The 18,098-nt window shown below is 33.9% G+C and overlaps 1 protein-coding gene across 3 annotated transcripts in view; it reads right to left on the bottom strand.

Annotated features, from left to right (window-relative positions):
• RBBP8 (RB binding protein 8, endonuclease) overlaps positions 1-18,098 on the bottom strand; it is an 82,518-nt gene that overhangs the window by 43,405 nt on the left and 21,015 nt on the right. For all 3 annotated transcript variants that reach the window (XM_032602360.1, XM_032602362.1, XM_032602361.1), the window contains 2 exons: positions 7,468-7,580; positions 1,400-1,466 (listed from right to left, as the gene is read on the bottom strand). In XM_032602360.1, coding sequence (XP_032458251.1) covers positions 1,400-1,466; positions 7,468-7,580 — 180 coding nt within the window. The remainder of the gene's footprint in view (positions 1-1,399; positions 1,467-7,467; positions 7,581-18,098) is intronic.

The raw sequence follows: 18,098 nt of genomic DNA on the forward strand, positions 1-18,098 counted from the left end.
GTAGTCAAACACACTGATATTATCACAGTGAAGCATAGGAATGCTCACAGGAAGTGGGACAAATAAGGACTATAATAAAAAGTATCTTGTCAATTGAAGTGAGATTAGGTTGTAACTTTTCAAAGAGAAAAACTCTGTGTTTTGGAATCATATAGAAAAGACTATTTGTTTTCTAGTTTCACTTCACTATGCAACATGAGTAAAATGAGAAAGGGTTGACATTTTCATACACACATGTTTGATAACCTCAGTCTGGCCTGATAGCCTTCTTTCCTCATCTATTATCCCCTCTCAAAATTCTCTTTGACTACCAATATTCAGTGGGCTGAATATTGGACCAATATTCATGATAACATGGGAGAAATATCAAAATCCTATTGGACATCCACTAATTAAAAATATACTGATATGATAAAGATGTTAATTCCACTTGTGATATGTGTTTATACATAAGACAGTAAGTACTCGTAAGCCAAAATAATGTTACGTCTACATAGTTTAGCAAAGTTTTTGTAGATGTCCACTCAGATGCAACAGAGTCTTTAAAACCCTATAAACCATTAACATTATCCTGAATCCTAACTTTTAAAAAATATTATATAAGCTTTACATAAATGGGAACTAAGAACTGGCCATAACTCTGCTTGGCATCAGTCAGACTAGACCCAGAAAAGGATTCTTTTTTTGAGACGCTGTCAAATAATGGAAAGAACAGAGGCTTTTAAGTCAGAAGATGGGGTTCTGAGTGATGTCTCATTATCTACTAGTTGTGAGACCATGGCAAGTTACTTGACTTTTTTAAGATGTGGATTCCTCATCTATAAAGTAGAGTTAATAAAACTACCTTGAAGAGTCACAGTGAGGATTAGAAATAATAAACATGAAACACAAAGAAGAGTAACTGGATGAAAAATGAAAGTTATTATTTTTATTATGAGAAATTGGGGGAGAGGGAAAGGAGGAAGTTCTCCAGGCCTGAGAAGTGTATAAGAGGAAATAATTATTCAGATTGCTTTTATAAAGTTTCTGGGACAGGGCTAGAAAGGTGGTAACAAAACTCAAATATTTAAAATGTAAGTACTTCAAATAATTTATTTGAATGCTTTGTTATTTATAATAAAGTTATAAAAATTAAAGTGCTTTAAATTAAAATGTTTTGATTTTTATATATTCACACACTAAGCTAAGAGATGCATACACACCCTTCATATATACTCCCAGAACAAAAATATAGTGATTTTCTTTATATTTTCATTTGCAGAATACTTTATAACTTTTAAAAATGAGACCTTTAACTCTTAATATATCTTTACAGTTTGCAAAGAGCTAAGTAAAATGAAGAAAGAGAAGCTAGGGGAAAATATTCAATTTTCTGCCACAATTAAGAAAAAATACTTACTCAATTTTCTGCTGCAGCTGTTCAGAAAGCTTTTTGTTTTCTTCCTGTAGAGTATTCTTTTCATTCACTTAAATATAATGTGAAAAGAAAGCACAAATTATAGCTATAATAAGATGTATGTCAGGTTCTTTCAACAGTTGCAACAATCATGGAGAATTAGGATTTCAAATTCTAAGTCATGATGTTAGGGTTAATGCTACTGTTCAAAACTAATCTGTTACTAGGTAGTGATTATTACATCTCATGTTGTGCAAGTTCCACGTAAATGATTAACTGATAATTCTATGTAGTGCTTGTGGGCAAAAAAGAAAGAGTACCTCATGTACTGGGGAGTATAGTTTAATTATTCATACTGAGCACAAGAAAGCATTCCATCTGGTTACTCAGTCCTACTAATTTCAAACACCACTTATCTTGGAATAAATCTGATCATAAAATATAACACTGAATATCAGTGTAATTTTTATAACATAAGCACACTTAAGTAAATTTTCCTCCTTAGTCATACTCTACGTTTCATTAATAATTATGGTGTCAGTAACTTAAATATACCATTGAAGTAGTATCTCCTTGTTTGAATCTACCTTGACGAAATTTTCCTTTCCATCCTTATTTATAAAGCAGAAACTCAGTTTTGGGCTATAATTTCTACTGCTGCCAGCACAAAATTATCAATCCTTGATATTATGTCACTGGTTAAGCATGTGTTTTACGAGGAGAAATATATCAAAGAAATCAAGTCACAGTAAGTACAATTAACCTCTCAGAAAGAAAGTTAATCATACTCCAAAAATCTGTTAATAATTTAGTGGTTTACAAATCCAAACATATTTTCTTACACTGAGTAAATAAAAATTTGTTGACTATATCAATACGTGAGGGTTAATAAACTACCTCCTGTGGAGGATCTGGAAAAAAACAAAACAAAACAAAAACCTGAAGATATGACAGTGACCTAGAGGAAAGTGTAGTCTAATGAGAGACAAGATATTATATAAACATATTTTTTAAAATTGAAAGTGACAAGGGCATTAGAGAGGTACAGATAAAACACTAAATGAAATTCCAAGGAGAAAAAATGAAATTCCAAGCAGAAAAGGGTTAGGTTGAGCTGTTGAAAAAATCAGGAAAGGATTCAAGAGGACAACTGAGCTGGACACAGGAAGAGAAATCCAAGAGCCTCCCATTCCACCACCACAATCAACAACAAAAACAAAACAAATTGTGAGTAAAACCCAAGCAGTGTAAGCAAGCGGATACTGGTATCAGCACTGGTGGAGGGACTGAACTTGAGATTTCCAGTTTAAGCCTGAACTCCTGGAATGGAGCCAAAGTGATCTGAATTCACTTACCACTAGAGTCAGTAGAAAATAACTCATATATAGGTTCCCAAGTATTTCAGATAACAGAATTATATGATAATGAAATGTTTAAAGATGGAAGGCTCAAAACTAACATGATAAAAGTGATTACCAAAAATGAGTAGACAGACAAGATTGAGATAATTTGAGCATCAATAAAAATAATGAACATAACTGAATGACACACACTGAATATATAAAATTACACATCTATTATGCTCAAAAAAGAGAAAGCTCCATTCGTGTCAAAAGCAAAATGAAACATAACATATACAACACACAAAACCTCATTTGTCCTAGAGACTGTCATACAGAGAAGATGTGGTACATATGTACAATGGAATATTAGCCATAAAAAGAAACGAAATTGAGTTATTTGTAGTGAGGTGGATGGACCTACAGTCTGTCATACAGAGTGAAGTTAAGTCAGAAAGAGAAAAATAAATACCGCATGCTAACATACATATGGAATCTAAAAAAAAAAAGGTTCTGAAGAACCTAGGGGCAGGACAGGAATAAATATGCAGACATAGAGAATGGACTTGAGGACATGGGGAGGAGGAAGGGTAAGCTGGGACAAAGTGAGAGAGTGGCATGGACTTATATACACCACCAAATATAAAATAGATAGCTAGTGGGAAGCAGCTGCATAGCACAGGGAGATCAGCTCAGTGCTTTGTGACCACCTAGAGGGGTGGGACAGGGAGGGTGGGAGGGAGAAGCAAGAGGGAGGAGATATGTGGATATATGTATATGTATAGCTGATTCACTTTGTTATAAAGCAGAAACTAACACACCATTGTAAAGCAATTATACTCCAATAAAGATGTTAAAAAAAAAACCTTATTTGTCACCATTTAGGTAACTATTATACAAGATATTACTCTGAAAACTGGCAATTAAAGGGAAAACATTAAGATGTATCATGCCTTTCAAGTAGGAACTACATCCCACGGTGACCAACAGCCCCAAACTGATGAGGGAGAATTCTTGTTTACAGAAGAATGCCAGCTGATAAAGAATAAGAATAACAGAAATGGAAAATTATCATTTTGTAGTCTGTAATTAAATAATTGATTCAGGCCAGAATCACAAATGGATATTAAAACCATTAAAGAAAGATTGAGGGAGAACTGTATTTTTGCAAGATTTCAAAATATCACACATTCATCCTCCCAATTTAGACTACTTGGTGGTACTTGGGGGAGAATATAACTCTATAATGGAGAAATGTGGCCACCAATCCCAGAGAGTGGAATAACCTGACAATATCTATATGCTAATATGATACAATATGAAGTAGACAATTTTACCTATAAAGTACTGCTGTCAAAAATGTTTAATCTGGACCTAATCAAGGCTTCAGATACAATTTCTATTTTATAGGAAATAAGATAAAGAAAATGATGAGAAAAATCCAGAAGGTGGCATAATTTTAGGAAAACAGCCCTCCTTCTTCAAGAAGTCAATGTCATAAAAGAAAAAAATAGGAAGGGAGCTTATTCCAGATTAAAAGACAAATGCAATGTGTGGTCTGTGATTGGCAGGTTTGAACAAAACTGTTGCAAACAGAGGGACAGCTGTAGAAATATGAATATGGACCGGCTCTTAAACAATATTAGAGAAAATTATGGGTAATCTTTGGTAGGCAAGGTAGTGGTATTGTGGTTAGGTATAAATTATCCAAGTATTTAGGGGAAAAAATCTCCTGATGTATGTAATTGACATTAAAATATTTCAGTTCAAAAAGAAATGAAGAAAATACAGCAAAACATGAACAACTGTTAAATCTATGTGATAGGTGTATGAGGGTTCCTTACTATTCTCCTTACTTTTCTATATTATTAAGAAATTTCATTAAAAAAAAGACTACACAGATTTGAAAAAGAACCAAACAGAATTTTTAAAAATGAAAAATTTGGTTACTGAAATAAAATAACTCAGTTTAACAGAGCTGAAAACTTAGTATAATAAGCAAGAAAGCTAAAGAAATTACCCAGAACGCAGCAGAGTGAAATGAGGGGACGAAAAATAAGAAAGAGATGTTAAGAGACCAAAGGATCGAACGACAAGGCCTCATCATAACCCCCAAATAAGGAGAATGGAGAAGACACAATATTTGAAGAGCTAGTAGCCGACAGTTTTACAGATATGATTAAAGAAGTGATTAAATAGATTTTGTAATGTATACTAAACAGACTTTTTTCTTAAAAACCTACTTGAAATTGCACTAAAACTACAGAATACCAAAAATTAAGGAAAAAATCTTAATAGTAGCCAGAGAAAAATAATTGTTATCCTGTAAAATAGCCTTATAAAAATAACGGTGAAATAAAAACATTGAGGATAAAAACTGAGGGTTTAGAACCAACAAATATCCTCTAAAGGAACTTTTCAAGAATGAATCTCAGGACTTCCCTGGTGGTCCAGTGGTTATGACTCTGCACTTCCACTGCAGGGGGCGCAGGCTTGATCCCTAGTTGGGGGAACTAAGACTCCGCATGCTGTGCAGTGTGGCATGGCCAAAAAAAAGAAAGATCAGAAAGGGTAATAATACCAGAAGAAAAGTGAGATGTGAAAAGCAATAATAAGCAAAGAAACTGCTGCACATGTAGCTAAGTCTTTTAAAAACTGTCTGAATAAGGTAATTTTTTAAAAAGTTTCTAACTTGCAGGGCTGAAAAAATAAAATACAGGCCATAAACAGTATGTAAATGGAGAAGGAGATGATCAGAGTGAAAGTGTAAAGTCCTTGTACTATTCAGAAAAGAGTATCTTTATATTTTAGGAAAGCATGGTAAAATTTCAAGGTTGATCAAAAAAATAGAAATAAAGAGTTTAGAAACAAAGTAAAGGATAAAATAAAGATGAAATAACAAGATAAATATCCTCAAAATGCAATACCTGGAAAAAGTAAGAACAAAAAAGAGAGGCAGGCCGGGGTGGGGGGGGGGGGGGAAGTAGCAACAATATAGAAACAACAAGAATTCATAAACATGAAGCCCTTAGTATTTTTATTCATAAAATAACTTTGTTTGGGATTTGACCTCAATGATTTTCCTGTTGCTCATTTTAATGTAAAATTAGTTTTCCTGAACTTTTCAGTAATCACATTGGGGGTATTATTAGTGGTATTATTCTAAGACTATTGTGCTATGAGATTAAAAAATGAGTAGTTAGGGGATATTTTAATTCTAGCTCCCTGTGTCCTTGAGAACCATGATTCTCAGTGTGGAAGAAAGGGGATACAGATATTATTAGAAGAGGTTAGCAAAAGCTCTATAGTCTTGAATTTGAATTTTCAACATGAACTCATAAAGTATTTTATCTATCTGAAAATTAGACAAAGGATATTCAAACCATTCACCCAAGAAGAAATGCAAACTGAAGATCAAGTAAAAAGATACTTGACCTGAATAGTAATAAAGAGAATGCTAATATTAAAAAGGTATATCATTCTTTACCCACTGAACTGGATATTGTCAATTAATACATTTTTGCACAAAACTGAAGAGAATGTAGGGAAACTGAAATTCTCAAACACTCAAACAAAAAATTGACTTGTTCATCAATATGAGAATGGGTAAATAAATGGCATCTACACAATGCAGCCATTAAAAAGAATGCTGTCTTATTCCTCAATACCTAGGGTTTTTGTTTGTTGAGTTTTGGGCTATTTTTCAGACAGTTAAAGTTGCTAGAAATCTATTAGACATGTAGACATTACTGCAGATTATTTCAAGTACTAATGGTAATATAATTGTGGATCGCAACTATATCTATTGAAATGTAATAGTTTTCTACTCATTGATAATCTTATATTCCTAAATAAACCACGCATGCATTCATTCATACACACCACAGAATCTATGGGTCTAAATATATAAACAAACATATAAACATGTAAAGACTTCTAATATATAGTCTAAAAAAAAATAACATATGTCAGAACAAGAAGTATGATATGATCCCATTAAAAATTTAAAAGAGAAGATAGAGGAGGGGGTAAAATGAGGGAAAGAGACAAACAGAAAGATAGATAAATCTGGACCTGTAAAGATATTTATTATATACTTAAGAGTAGTTACCTCTGGGAGCAGAATAAAACTATGTTCCTTCTATCTTTTTTTAAAACAATCAGCATACATTCATATATTCTTGCTTGAGTAACCAGAGGACAGCAATATAATTAATAGAAAAAAAAAAGTCAAAATACCAAATTAGTTTGGAAAAGAAGATAAATGTAAGAAAGTCCTACATAAAATGGTAAGTAGACTAAACTAAAAATGGTACACTTGTAATAGTGTGTCCAAAAAAATTGTGAAAATAAAAAAAAATACACCTTTGTAGAACACTAAATTGTCTGCTTTGTGTTTAAATTTACTAAATATAAATAGTTGAATTAATATGAAATAAAACCAAAGAAGCAAATATGGATATAACCAAAGAAAATTCGCTTCTTGTCTTATAGCTGGTGAGACTTTAAGGCCAACGAGGACAGTATCTGCACAACCTTTCTGTACCCTATTTCTTACTAAAATAAGCATGAGATTAAATCTACAAAAAGGGAAAAAACAACATTTGAACTTTTGCCTAAATAAAGAAAAACATATGTAAACAATCCATCTGATTGTAACCAATTTAATAACAGGTTTAACAATAGCATACTATGCTTTACATACTTAATAAATGAAGAAAGGAAACTCACTAAGCTCTGTGATAAGTTTAAGATTCTGCTGTCGAATATTTTCAAACTCTTGTTGTTTCTTCCGCATATGTTCTTCAGTTACTGCACAGCGATCACATAATCCTGCTCTTAATCTACAAAACAAAAACAAAACATTTTCAGAGTAGAACTTAAATGTTCTCATCAAAAAATAAAAAAATATGTGAGGTGATGGATATGTTAATTAACCAGATGGTGGAAATCCTTTCACAATATATACATTTATCAAATCACCATGATAAATACTTTAAAAAAATAATTTTGTCAATTATACCTCAATAAAACTGAAGTTTAAAAAATTTTTTCAACTACTAAAAGATACTTATTCATATTTGAATTTCAAGATTTTTACATTTTATGAAGAACTGAAGAATTTACTTGGAAAATACAGAGAAAACTAACTAGTTATTATACCTTTAACATATTCCCAAATAGGCTGAAATCATGCTACATCATTTTCTACAGACTGCAATTCTGTAAAAATCTGCCAATTTTAAACTCTATTCAAGGGAACTTATTTATTGAAGCTCCCTTGTTTTAATTTATTAGAGCCAAAATATGAACCAAGTCTCGTACCAATGGACAGAATTTTATCTTAAGCAAGCTTGCATCTGCTTAGCATAGCATATAACACATAATGAGTGTTCAACAACTAAGTTTTAGTTGAATGAATACTAAAGGTCAAAGAATACAAAGTTTAAAAAAAAGTAATGCTCTTTTCAGCATTAAAAAAAGACTCCAGTGTTAGTAGAAATTCACAGTGTACTATTTTTTAAAAAAAGAAAAAAGATTACAAAATAGCTTTTACTAATTATTTGTGAGTGCTGAAGGGAAAAGGGAAATACATGTATTACACAGGAGGGGTGGGTGATGGAGAGAAAGGTGTATTTCAAAACATTAATACAGTTATCTTGTAGGTACCAGTAATATAGAAGATTTTCTTTTTAGTGTTTTACTATATTTTTCAAAATTTCTCTAATTTCATTATATATATAACCAGGAAAAAATATGGTTGAAAAAAATGACACATATCCCACATTAGGAATTTAGAAAATATAAAATCTAAGATAATCATTTTAACTCAATGACCTAAGTCAATAAGGTACTAAGTACGTGAGTGTCTATGAAAGTCATAGCATGGTAGTACCTGCCATGAATTTTAAAATAAGACGACAAAACATGAAAACGATACAACTAAAACAAAAAGAACCTAGAGATTTTTATATAAAAGTAAAACTCATATCAACAGTATTGATATGGATGTAAAAAATAAAGATTATAGATCATAGGTTGCATTAATAGGACTAAAATTTCTAGAATGAAGGAATAAAGCATTGGGCAACATGGTTTAATTGGAGTACATTCCAGAACAGGAATTAGGCCAATCAAGATCTAAGTAAAGATGACGAAGTGAACATCTGCATCTACTGTCGCTTCCTCCCCAAATCCCACTAAACTAGAGTAAAGATCTGTGTATATTTTTAAAGACACAAGACTATGAGAACTGGGAGAATGGGAAAGAAAAACAAACGAATTAAAAAGCAAGGAGCTGGCGGACAAATAGAAACTGACCTGAGAATGCTGAATCGTAGGCTAACAATGGGAGAAGTCTAGAACTCTTGTCCAAAATGGTAGCCACAAGCCACATGTGGCTATTTCAATTTAAATAAATTAAATTGAGAAAAGATAAAAAAGTAGAAGATTATCCTAGAAGGTCCATCATATCAATAATAGGAGTTATAGAAAGAGCAAGGTGGGGGCAGGTACAAAAAAACAGGAACAGAGGAACAAAAAAGACTTGAGACATACAGAAAGCCAAACGACTAGCATAAATCCAACCATATCAATAACATTAATTATGAGTTGATTAAACACTCCAATCAAAAGGCAGAAACTGTCAGACAGGACAAAAAAAATAAGATCTAACTATATGCTGTCTACAATAGACACACTTTAGATCTGAAGATACAAATAGGCTGAAAGCAAAAGGATGGAAAAAGAAATGCCATGCAAACAAAAACCAAAAGAGAGCTGGTTATTAATTAATTAGTATCAAACAAAAGAGACTTTAAGGTAAAAGTGTTTCTAGAGACAGTGAATTCTATAACAAAAGGGTCAATTTATTAGAGATGTAACAATTAACATTTAACACGAAAGCCCCCAAATATGCAGAGCAAAAACTGACAGAATTGAAGAAAGAAATATATAAATTCGTCAATAACCGTTATAGACTTCCACTCTCAATAGTGGATAGAACAAGACAGACAGAAAATCAGCAGAGATATAGCAGACTTGAACACACTACCACCTAAACCTCTAGGTTTAGGAACATTCTCTAGGACAAACTATTTTCTAGGTCACAAAACAAGTCTCAATAAGTTTAAAAGCACTGAAATCAGACAAAGTATGTTCTCTCATCACAATGGAATTAAATTAAAAATCAAAAAAGAAGGAAAATTCACAAATATGTGAATCTTAAAAAGAATGCACTTCCAAATAAGCAATGAGTTAAAGAAGAAATCACAAGGGAAATTATAATAATAGGGCTGTAGCTGAGTGAGTGCCCCAGTCTAAAATCCTACCCAGGTCAAAGGATAGCTCCTCATTTTCTTATTGAAAAGTAAAGCTCCCATAACATATACAGAGTCCTCAGTTGACTTTCCTATTCATAGGAAAACTCCTGGGGGAGGGAGAATTGGGAATGGCTGGGGTAAAACAGACAGACAATTAAAAGCAGACTACATATACCATATGTAGTCTAATGCAGAAAATTCATTGCAGCCATACACTACTAAATACAGACAACCAAAGATCAATAGTGTATGAAACAAACCAGTAACATAAAAGAGCTAGTATCCCTGGAAAAATGAGAAGTGATGTTGACATAAAACAAGAAAAGGGTACACATACACACACGTACATATAAATGATCAACAAACAATAAAAAGTTCTTGGATACTAAACATGTGATTACCAAAATAGCTTCAATAATAGGGTTGGGGAGTAAAATAGAAGAAATCTCCCAGAACATGGAAAAAAACAAGTAACAAAAACAAGACGAAAGATTGTACAGGATCAGTTTATGACTAAGAAGTGCTCCAGAAAGAAAGAACCTATAAAAATGGAGAGAGGAAATAATAGTCAAAAATAGTATCTTAAGAGATACTGGTCTTCAAGTTAACGGGATGACTGGACAGCACAATGAAGGAAACACACACACACACACACACACACACACAATTATGAAATTCAGAACTAGGATAAAAAGATCTTACATTCCAGAAAGGGAAAACAATCTATTGCCTATAAAGGAATGAACATTAGAATGACAGCTTTGGATGCGCACAGGCAATGAGAAAACGTCTTCAAAGTTTTGAGGGAAAACTATTTTCAAGCTAGAATTTTATATCCAGTCAATATACCATCTAAATGCAATAGTAAAATAAAAACATTTTCTCAGATATGCAAGACTCTTTGAAAATTTACTTCCTGTGCATTTTTAAGCAGTTACTTGTGGGTGAGCTATAAGGGAAAAAAAAAAAAGGAAAAACAGGTCCACATTTTTCCAACCATGTATACTAGTATATCTTCAAGGTCTAAAATAGTGCCTGGCACAAGACAGGAGCTCCATAAATATTTGTTGACTAACATGAGTTGAAAGAAGTAATGGAATTAATGTAGGGATCCAGTGAGAGAAATTCCAGAATTGCTGTTGTAGGACAGCCTAGAAAGTAAATGGTCCAAATTAGTACAGAAAGTTTTTCAGCCCAAGAAGTATGTCTGCAAGAAAAAGAACAAAAAAGATTATAATCAAATAGAATAACAGGCATTAAATAATATTAATGACATGATGAGGAAAACACTTCTAATCTCAATAAGAAAAAAGGTAGTTAGAAATTATAAAAACAACAAAGCAAACTTATACAAGTACGTCGTTATCATAATACAGTTATAGGGTGACTTGAGCAACTGATTTGGGACAGAGTAGAAAAGAATCTATTTGACCTGGACATTAGAAACACTCTCCTTGAGTGGCACAGGGGTCATGACAATGGATCTATAGAGAAGGAAATGAATCTTGGCTCAGCAGTGAATAGTCAATAAACATTGTTCATTATTTTCCAACTTCTACAATCAACTTGTAAACAAAATACAAGGGACTGAAATCTGGTAACAGAAAAGAACATAGCAACTATCAACTTTGTCAATATTTATTGGTTCCGCTAACACAAGGCAGAAAGTAGCAAGAGAGGAAGAGTGATGCAGGTAAGGGTGAAAGCATCAGTATCCTCCTGTGATACAGAGGTGAGTTCAGGGAGACTGTTCAGACCTCTCTCTCTAAAATATCTTTATGTAAATATGTATATCTGCATAAATGTATATATTAAGGTCCAAAAAGAAAACAGCACTAAAATAACTTCAAAAATAGGTGAGGGAGGGAAAAATTATTCCTCTTCATAGCAAGATGTAAACAACTATTGTCTCAAGTTGATAAATCAAGTGTTGAAGTGAAAATACATCATTTAGAACTTTGGAGAACTAAAACCTGGGACAGGCATGGGTGGGAAAGAGTGGAACAGGAAACTATTGGTTGATGATAACTATACAACTTTATAATGTACATGTATTACTTGAATAAAAATTATAAAAGGAAAAGCGTAAAATCAGCTAAATAGTACGTTATACTCCTTTTTCGTCATAGCTTTTTTTTTTTTTTTTTTTGCGGTACATGGGCCTCTCACTGTTGTGGCCTCTCCCATTGCGGAGCACAGGCTCCGGACGTGCAGGCCCAGCGGCCATGGCTCACGGGCCCAGCCAATCCACAGCACGTGGGATCCTCCCGGACCGGGGCACGAATCCGTGTCCCCTGCATTGGCAGGCGGACTCTCAACCACTGCGCCACCAGGGAAGGCCCGTCATAGCATTTTAATTTAATAGAAATATATTCTAGTAAACTTTACATCATTTTTTTTTTTTTTTTTTTTTTTTTTTTAAATTTTGCGGTACGCGGGCCTCTCACTGTTGTGGCCTCTCCCGCTGCGGAGCACAGGCTCCGGACGCGCAGGCCCAGCGGCCATGGCTCACGGGCCCAGCCGCTCTGCGGCATGTGGGATCTTCCTGGACCGGGGCACAAACCCGTGTCCCCTGCATTGGCAGGCGGACTCTCAACCACTGCGCCACCAGGGAAGCCCTACATAAAATTTTTTTGAGAACTGAGGTACTAAGGACGTACACCTTCTTATCTTTCTGCTGTAACACTTAATGTTTTCAGACTTTCAAGCATTTCCAAAGCTAATAGTAAAGTCTATTTATGCCTTTAAAATTCCAAAGGAAATAAGAATAAAGTTCTCTCTAAACTATTCCAAAACCAAGACATTGTTAAACTGTTATAAAAAGAAACTCAATTTTAACTATTGGTTTAAAATACTTCACATTTCACTTTTATATTTCTCTTTTAAGATCTATTCAAATTAATAGCTTGAGATTCATGCAATAAACATTCAAATAGTTGACCTGATTGTGGTAAATAACTTATACACAGAACTACTAAGCTAGAGAGGCCAAAAAGAGCACTGACACTGAAAGGTCACTGAAAAACACTGAAGGAGTTAAATGGCATTAATCAATCCTAATTAAGTATTCAAATGTCACCCTACCACTTTGTCATTGAAAACTGAACACCTTATTGTTTCCAAGAAATCAACTCTGATATATTAAAATGTCGTAAGATATCATGTTAGACAACCTCTTGAAACCCTTAGTTTCCAAGTTTAAAAATGCCACTGGTATAAACAGTTATAAAATGAAACAGTATTCCCTAACTTGTTTATTACATCTAGTTTTCTCCAGTTAACTGCCACTCTTGATAATACCTGTGAAAAAGAGTCAACTCTTGATTGTTCACTGATCCTAGCTTAAATTTAAATGAATGTGAGAAAAACAGGCTAGCTCCTATTCCATCAGCAGGATTCTACTGTTTTCCTCTTGCCTATCTTCAACTGCTGCTGTCAGAGAAAGAAAAAACAACCTCAATTTCACAGGAGAATGCAATTTCAGTAGCTATAAACAGGTAAACGGGAAAGAAGAGTAATTCTACTTGTAAGGGCTGAAAGTATCATGCATTCTGAGTTATATTCCAGCCTGTTCACAGATATGAAGAAAGAAAAGATTTCAGTTTTCAGTTAAAACTTACCAGATAAACAAGTATGCTCAACTGTTTGCTATACCCTAAAAAGATTTCCTCACACTTACTCATTTTCATTCAAAAGGATTTTACTAAACACCTACAGTGAGTACTGTAAGTGCTAAAATACAACAGTGGCCAAGATAATGTCACTTCTTTAAAAGTTTACAGTGTACTAAAAAAAGAAAGACAATAAAAAGTAATTACAATAAAGTATGATTCACAACATTAAAGTGGAAATACACGGTACTATGAAACCACAGAGCACAACTAAGTCGAGTCTAGGAAGTCTGGGAAGGTCTCCTGAAGAATACATTTAAATTCAAATCCATAAGTAAGAAGAGTTAGCAAGACAAAAGAAGACATTTGGTCAGTATTTCAAAAATAAAGAACCACAAATCCTCTGATTATGAGTACCAATTTTCCCTTTTAACAACAGTTGAAATATGAGTTTCCTAATATTGACAAAAATGCTTTTAAAAATATTAAAATCTATCAGACAACTATGGTTTAACTGCTTTGTTCAGATTTTTCTTTTTTAAATGCCTTCTATCCAGTACAGTGACTGTTCCTTAGATTAAGGAAATACTTTAGTTTCTTGAGGGAACCTGCAAATGGTTCCTGTAAATAGTAATGTAATAACAGTACTAGTAAAACACAAACAAGCCACATTAAATTAGAACTTTTTATTATCTAATTTATCTTTACTGAATAATTCCTTTCATCTAAACATCTCCTAATGTTTTCATAATGTGAGCATAAGAAATAAGAATCACTTCAACTTATGAAGGGTAAACAGCAAGTTGCAGAATTACCATTTAGAAATTTAAACAAAATGTATGTTGCTTTTAAAATGTCTCAGCAAAACATTAATTTTTATAGATATTTAAAGCTTGCTCTAGGATTATCATTCTTACATATGACAAAATTAAAGTAAAATTTTAAGTAAGGCAGAACTTTACTAAATGTTACCTACTTTGACATTTAAAGGCAGGATTTAGTTAGTAGCAATTTAAAAGAAAAATAACCAAAAACAAGCAAAACAACCTTCCAAGAAAACAAGACTAGATAATAGGCAATGTTGAAGACTTAATATTACAGAGTACTTGTTTTGGTAACTTAAATCAAGCATAAATACTTTGAGATAATCAGTTAAGTTGTAATTCATTTAAACGTTTATAAAGTTAAGACAACACGCAGACAAGGCATCGTCAAACAGTAGAAATTGGGAAGTTTGAGGGGCAAATTTAACCTAATTATCCATTAATTATGTGATCCTGGGGAAGTTTCTTAACTCTTTGTCAGCATAGTTTCCTCATTTGTAAAACAGATTTATCATCTACCGCACAGTGTTAAGGTGAAGATTAAGTGCTGGAAGGATGGGTATAACGTGAGCCCTCACAACTAGCAGATCCTACGTTAAAAAAATGATTAGATCTACATTGTTCTTGGTTTCATTAAATGAACTTCATAAAATGAGGGACAAATCTTAAAGTAATCCCAGAAGGAAATTTCAGATTTAAAGAAAGGAAAGAAAAAGCATGTAAATAAAGAAATGAGCTACACTCCTTGTCCCACCCCCAGATTAATACCATGTAATGAATTATAGGCCCACCTACCTAAAAATGTAAAGGTGAACAGAATGAAAGGCAAGAGAACATTTAGGGTAAGAAACAGCACAGAAGTGTGACATCCACCTGAAATTAGTGAAAATAGATGATAAAAAGAAAATCTACTTTTTAAAAACTGCAGAATAAAAATGATAATTTTAACAATTAAATATATTAACCAAATAAAGGATGGTAATTTAGAAAATACTTCAATGGGAAGGGTAGGGGCACACATCCACTAACATTTCTTCTCAGAATGAGCCTGGAGAAGAAAAATTCACTTAAGAAGAGAAGCACAAGATGCAAAGAATAAAAGAACAGCCAAAACTTTAAATCATAAAATGAAGAAATGTTCTGAAGATATTAGAAAGGAGTGTCTTCAAGCGCTAAGATGAAGAACACTATATCTTGGGGATGAAATGGAGAGCGAACTGTATTAAGCCAATTCGTGTAAAACATAATGAAAACCTTGTGATTTTTTTTCAGTGTACTGAGTCCTAAATAACTTGCTAATTATCAACTAAACCGAAAGGATGCTGGAAATAAACACAATCAGTCTTTGAGTGTGGCAACCATGAAAACGTATCTCCTATTGTGGGAAGTAAAATCACCGGCTCCAGCTGTTGTGCTCTGAAATCCTTCACCCGCCAGACAGGTGAACATACCAGGCATCCCACAGTGAGAAGCCAGCCAATGAATGAGTAGAGCAGGGATACCATGGCTCCAGAACTCCCCATTGGCCTTGCCAAAGCTTTCTTAAAACTGCAGTGCAGTCTAAGACCTTCCTTTTTCTCTCTTTTTCAAAAGGGTTAGATGCATGGACATCTCACAGCTCTCCCAGTCACCTCCAGCTCCTTCTTCATTTACCTTACAGGTGTGTTTCCCCCCAAAATCTCTTGAATATCTAATGTCATCTTGATGTTTGCTTTCTTAGAGAACTCAGACTTAAAATTTTCTATCCTTGGAAATCACTGAACAGAAAGAAAGTTCCTAATCTCTTGCCATTACTACCATTATTATATGGAAGGAAGAACCTCATCGCTTGTAGAAAGTAGTGGAGCAGTAGAGATGAGAGAAAAAGTATGGTGAAGTAAGAGAAGGAAGTGCTTCAATCACTGGAGAGTTAAAGGCTGAGAAAGATATGCTCTCCACCCTTCCTGCTCAATCCTGTACTACATATCCAGAGAAAATAGAAGGAAAGGCTGCACCACACTGCAGGAAGAGTAATTGATGATTTCCTCTTTGATCCTGGACTAGGGAAGAGTGAGACGGACAGATGGCTTTCTAGTTTCCAGATATCTCAGCTTGAGGGACTAGTCTGGCTGTGTGTAGAGTACAGACTAGAGCACTAGAGGTTGGAATCATATTCACCAAACAGGAGGGATATTGTAAGTCTTTTTAAGCTTCCATTATGTATTTTTACTTGCATTATCTCATTTAACGTTCAAAACAGCCCTGTGAAGAAGGTATTGTTAGTGTCACGCCATATGTTCTTGGCTTTTCTCCTACTCTGCTAATTCCTTTCTCAATCTTTTTTGCTGGCTGGTCCTTATTCTTCATTAAACCTTAATTAGTATGCCCAAGGATTCAGCCCTGAGCCCTCTTCTATTCTTTTCCTATACTTTTAAAGATGTCCTTAGGAGATCTTATCAAGTCCCAAGATTTTAAATGCTGTTTATATACAGTTGATCATTTTCAAATTTGTTTCTCTAGCTCTAACCTCTCCCGTTAGTTCCAGACTCACATATGCAACTACCTACTCGACATCTACATTTGGATATAACAGATGCTGTCAGTACCTGCTCGTATCCCTTTGGCATTCCCCTGCTTAAACCCTCCAATGGCTTCCCAATGCAATTAAAATCCAAATTTTCTGATGTCCCTACAGAATTTAGTTACTTCCCACTTTTCCAATATTATCTATCATTCATCCTCTTACTCATTTAGAATCACAGTGGATGTCCTACTCCTCAAATATTTCAAAATCTATTTCCACCATAGGCTTTTGCACTTGTCCTCTTCTTATCTTCAGTTCTTCAAGTGACGGCTCTTTTCTGTATCACTCAGGTCTCAGTCCTAATGGCACCTCCTCAGAAAGGTCATCCCTGACATCCATCAGTAGCCCTTCATTTCCCAATGCTTGTAGTCACTCAATTACATAATTCATTTTTATTTCTTCTTCAGCTCTTGTAATCTGAAATCGTCTTATTTGCAGGCCCACTCCCAATCTTTGAAAATTAAGTATCAGCTCCATGACATACTAAGGATAGTATTCCTAGCCCCTAGAACAACACCTGGAACATATTAAGTACTCAACTATTAATTGTTGAATTCAATTAAGGAGATAGTGTGAAGTTGGAATTCAGATTCATATCTATGATTCCAAAGCATATGGAGCCTTTTCCCACAACAGGCTGCCTATTCCAGTAAATGTGCATCCACTGAGATAGCAGTCATGGAAGAAAGAGTACTCAACTTTAGTTTGCATCATGTAGAATGTTAGATTATTCCACCACTAAGACACAGTGGCGAATTCAAACCACCAGCCTTCCTGTAACATATACAAAAATGAAAATAATGGAAAAATATTAACTATAAATTAAAAAAGCAAGAAACATAGTTTGCTATAAAGAGTTCAAGTTCCTAAATAGCACTTACAGTTCAGACAAGGGAAAACAGCAAAATCTGAAAGCCTTTTCTAATGTAGAGTGTTAACCTCAAAGGAGTGGGAAAGAAAAAAGTCTGCACATGAGGTGAAGTAATAGGCATTATCTTGGGAATACTCAGTAAAAAGAATCCCTAGAATGCCTAAAAGTGGA

This window comes from Phocoena sinus, chromosome 14 (genome assembly GCF_008692025.1).
Source record: "Phocoena sinus isolate mPhoSin1 chromosome 14, mPhoSin1.pri, whole genome shotgun sequence".
Lineage (NCBI taxonomy): Eukaryota > Metazoa > Chordata > Mammalia > Artiodactyla > Phocoenidae > Phocoena > Phocoena sinus.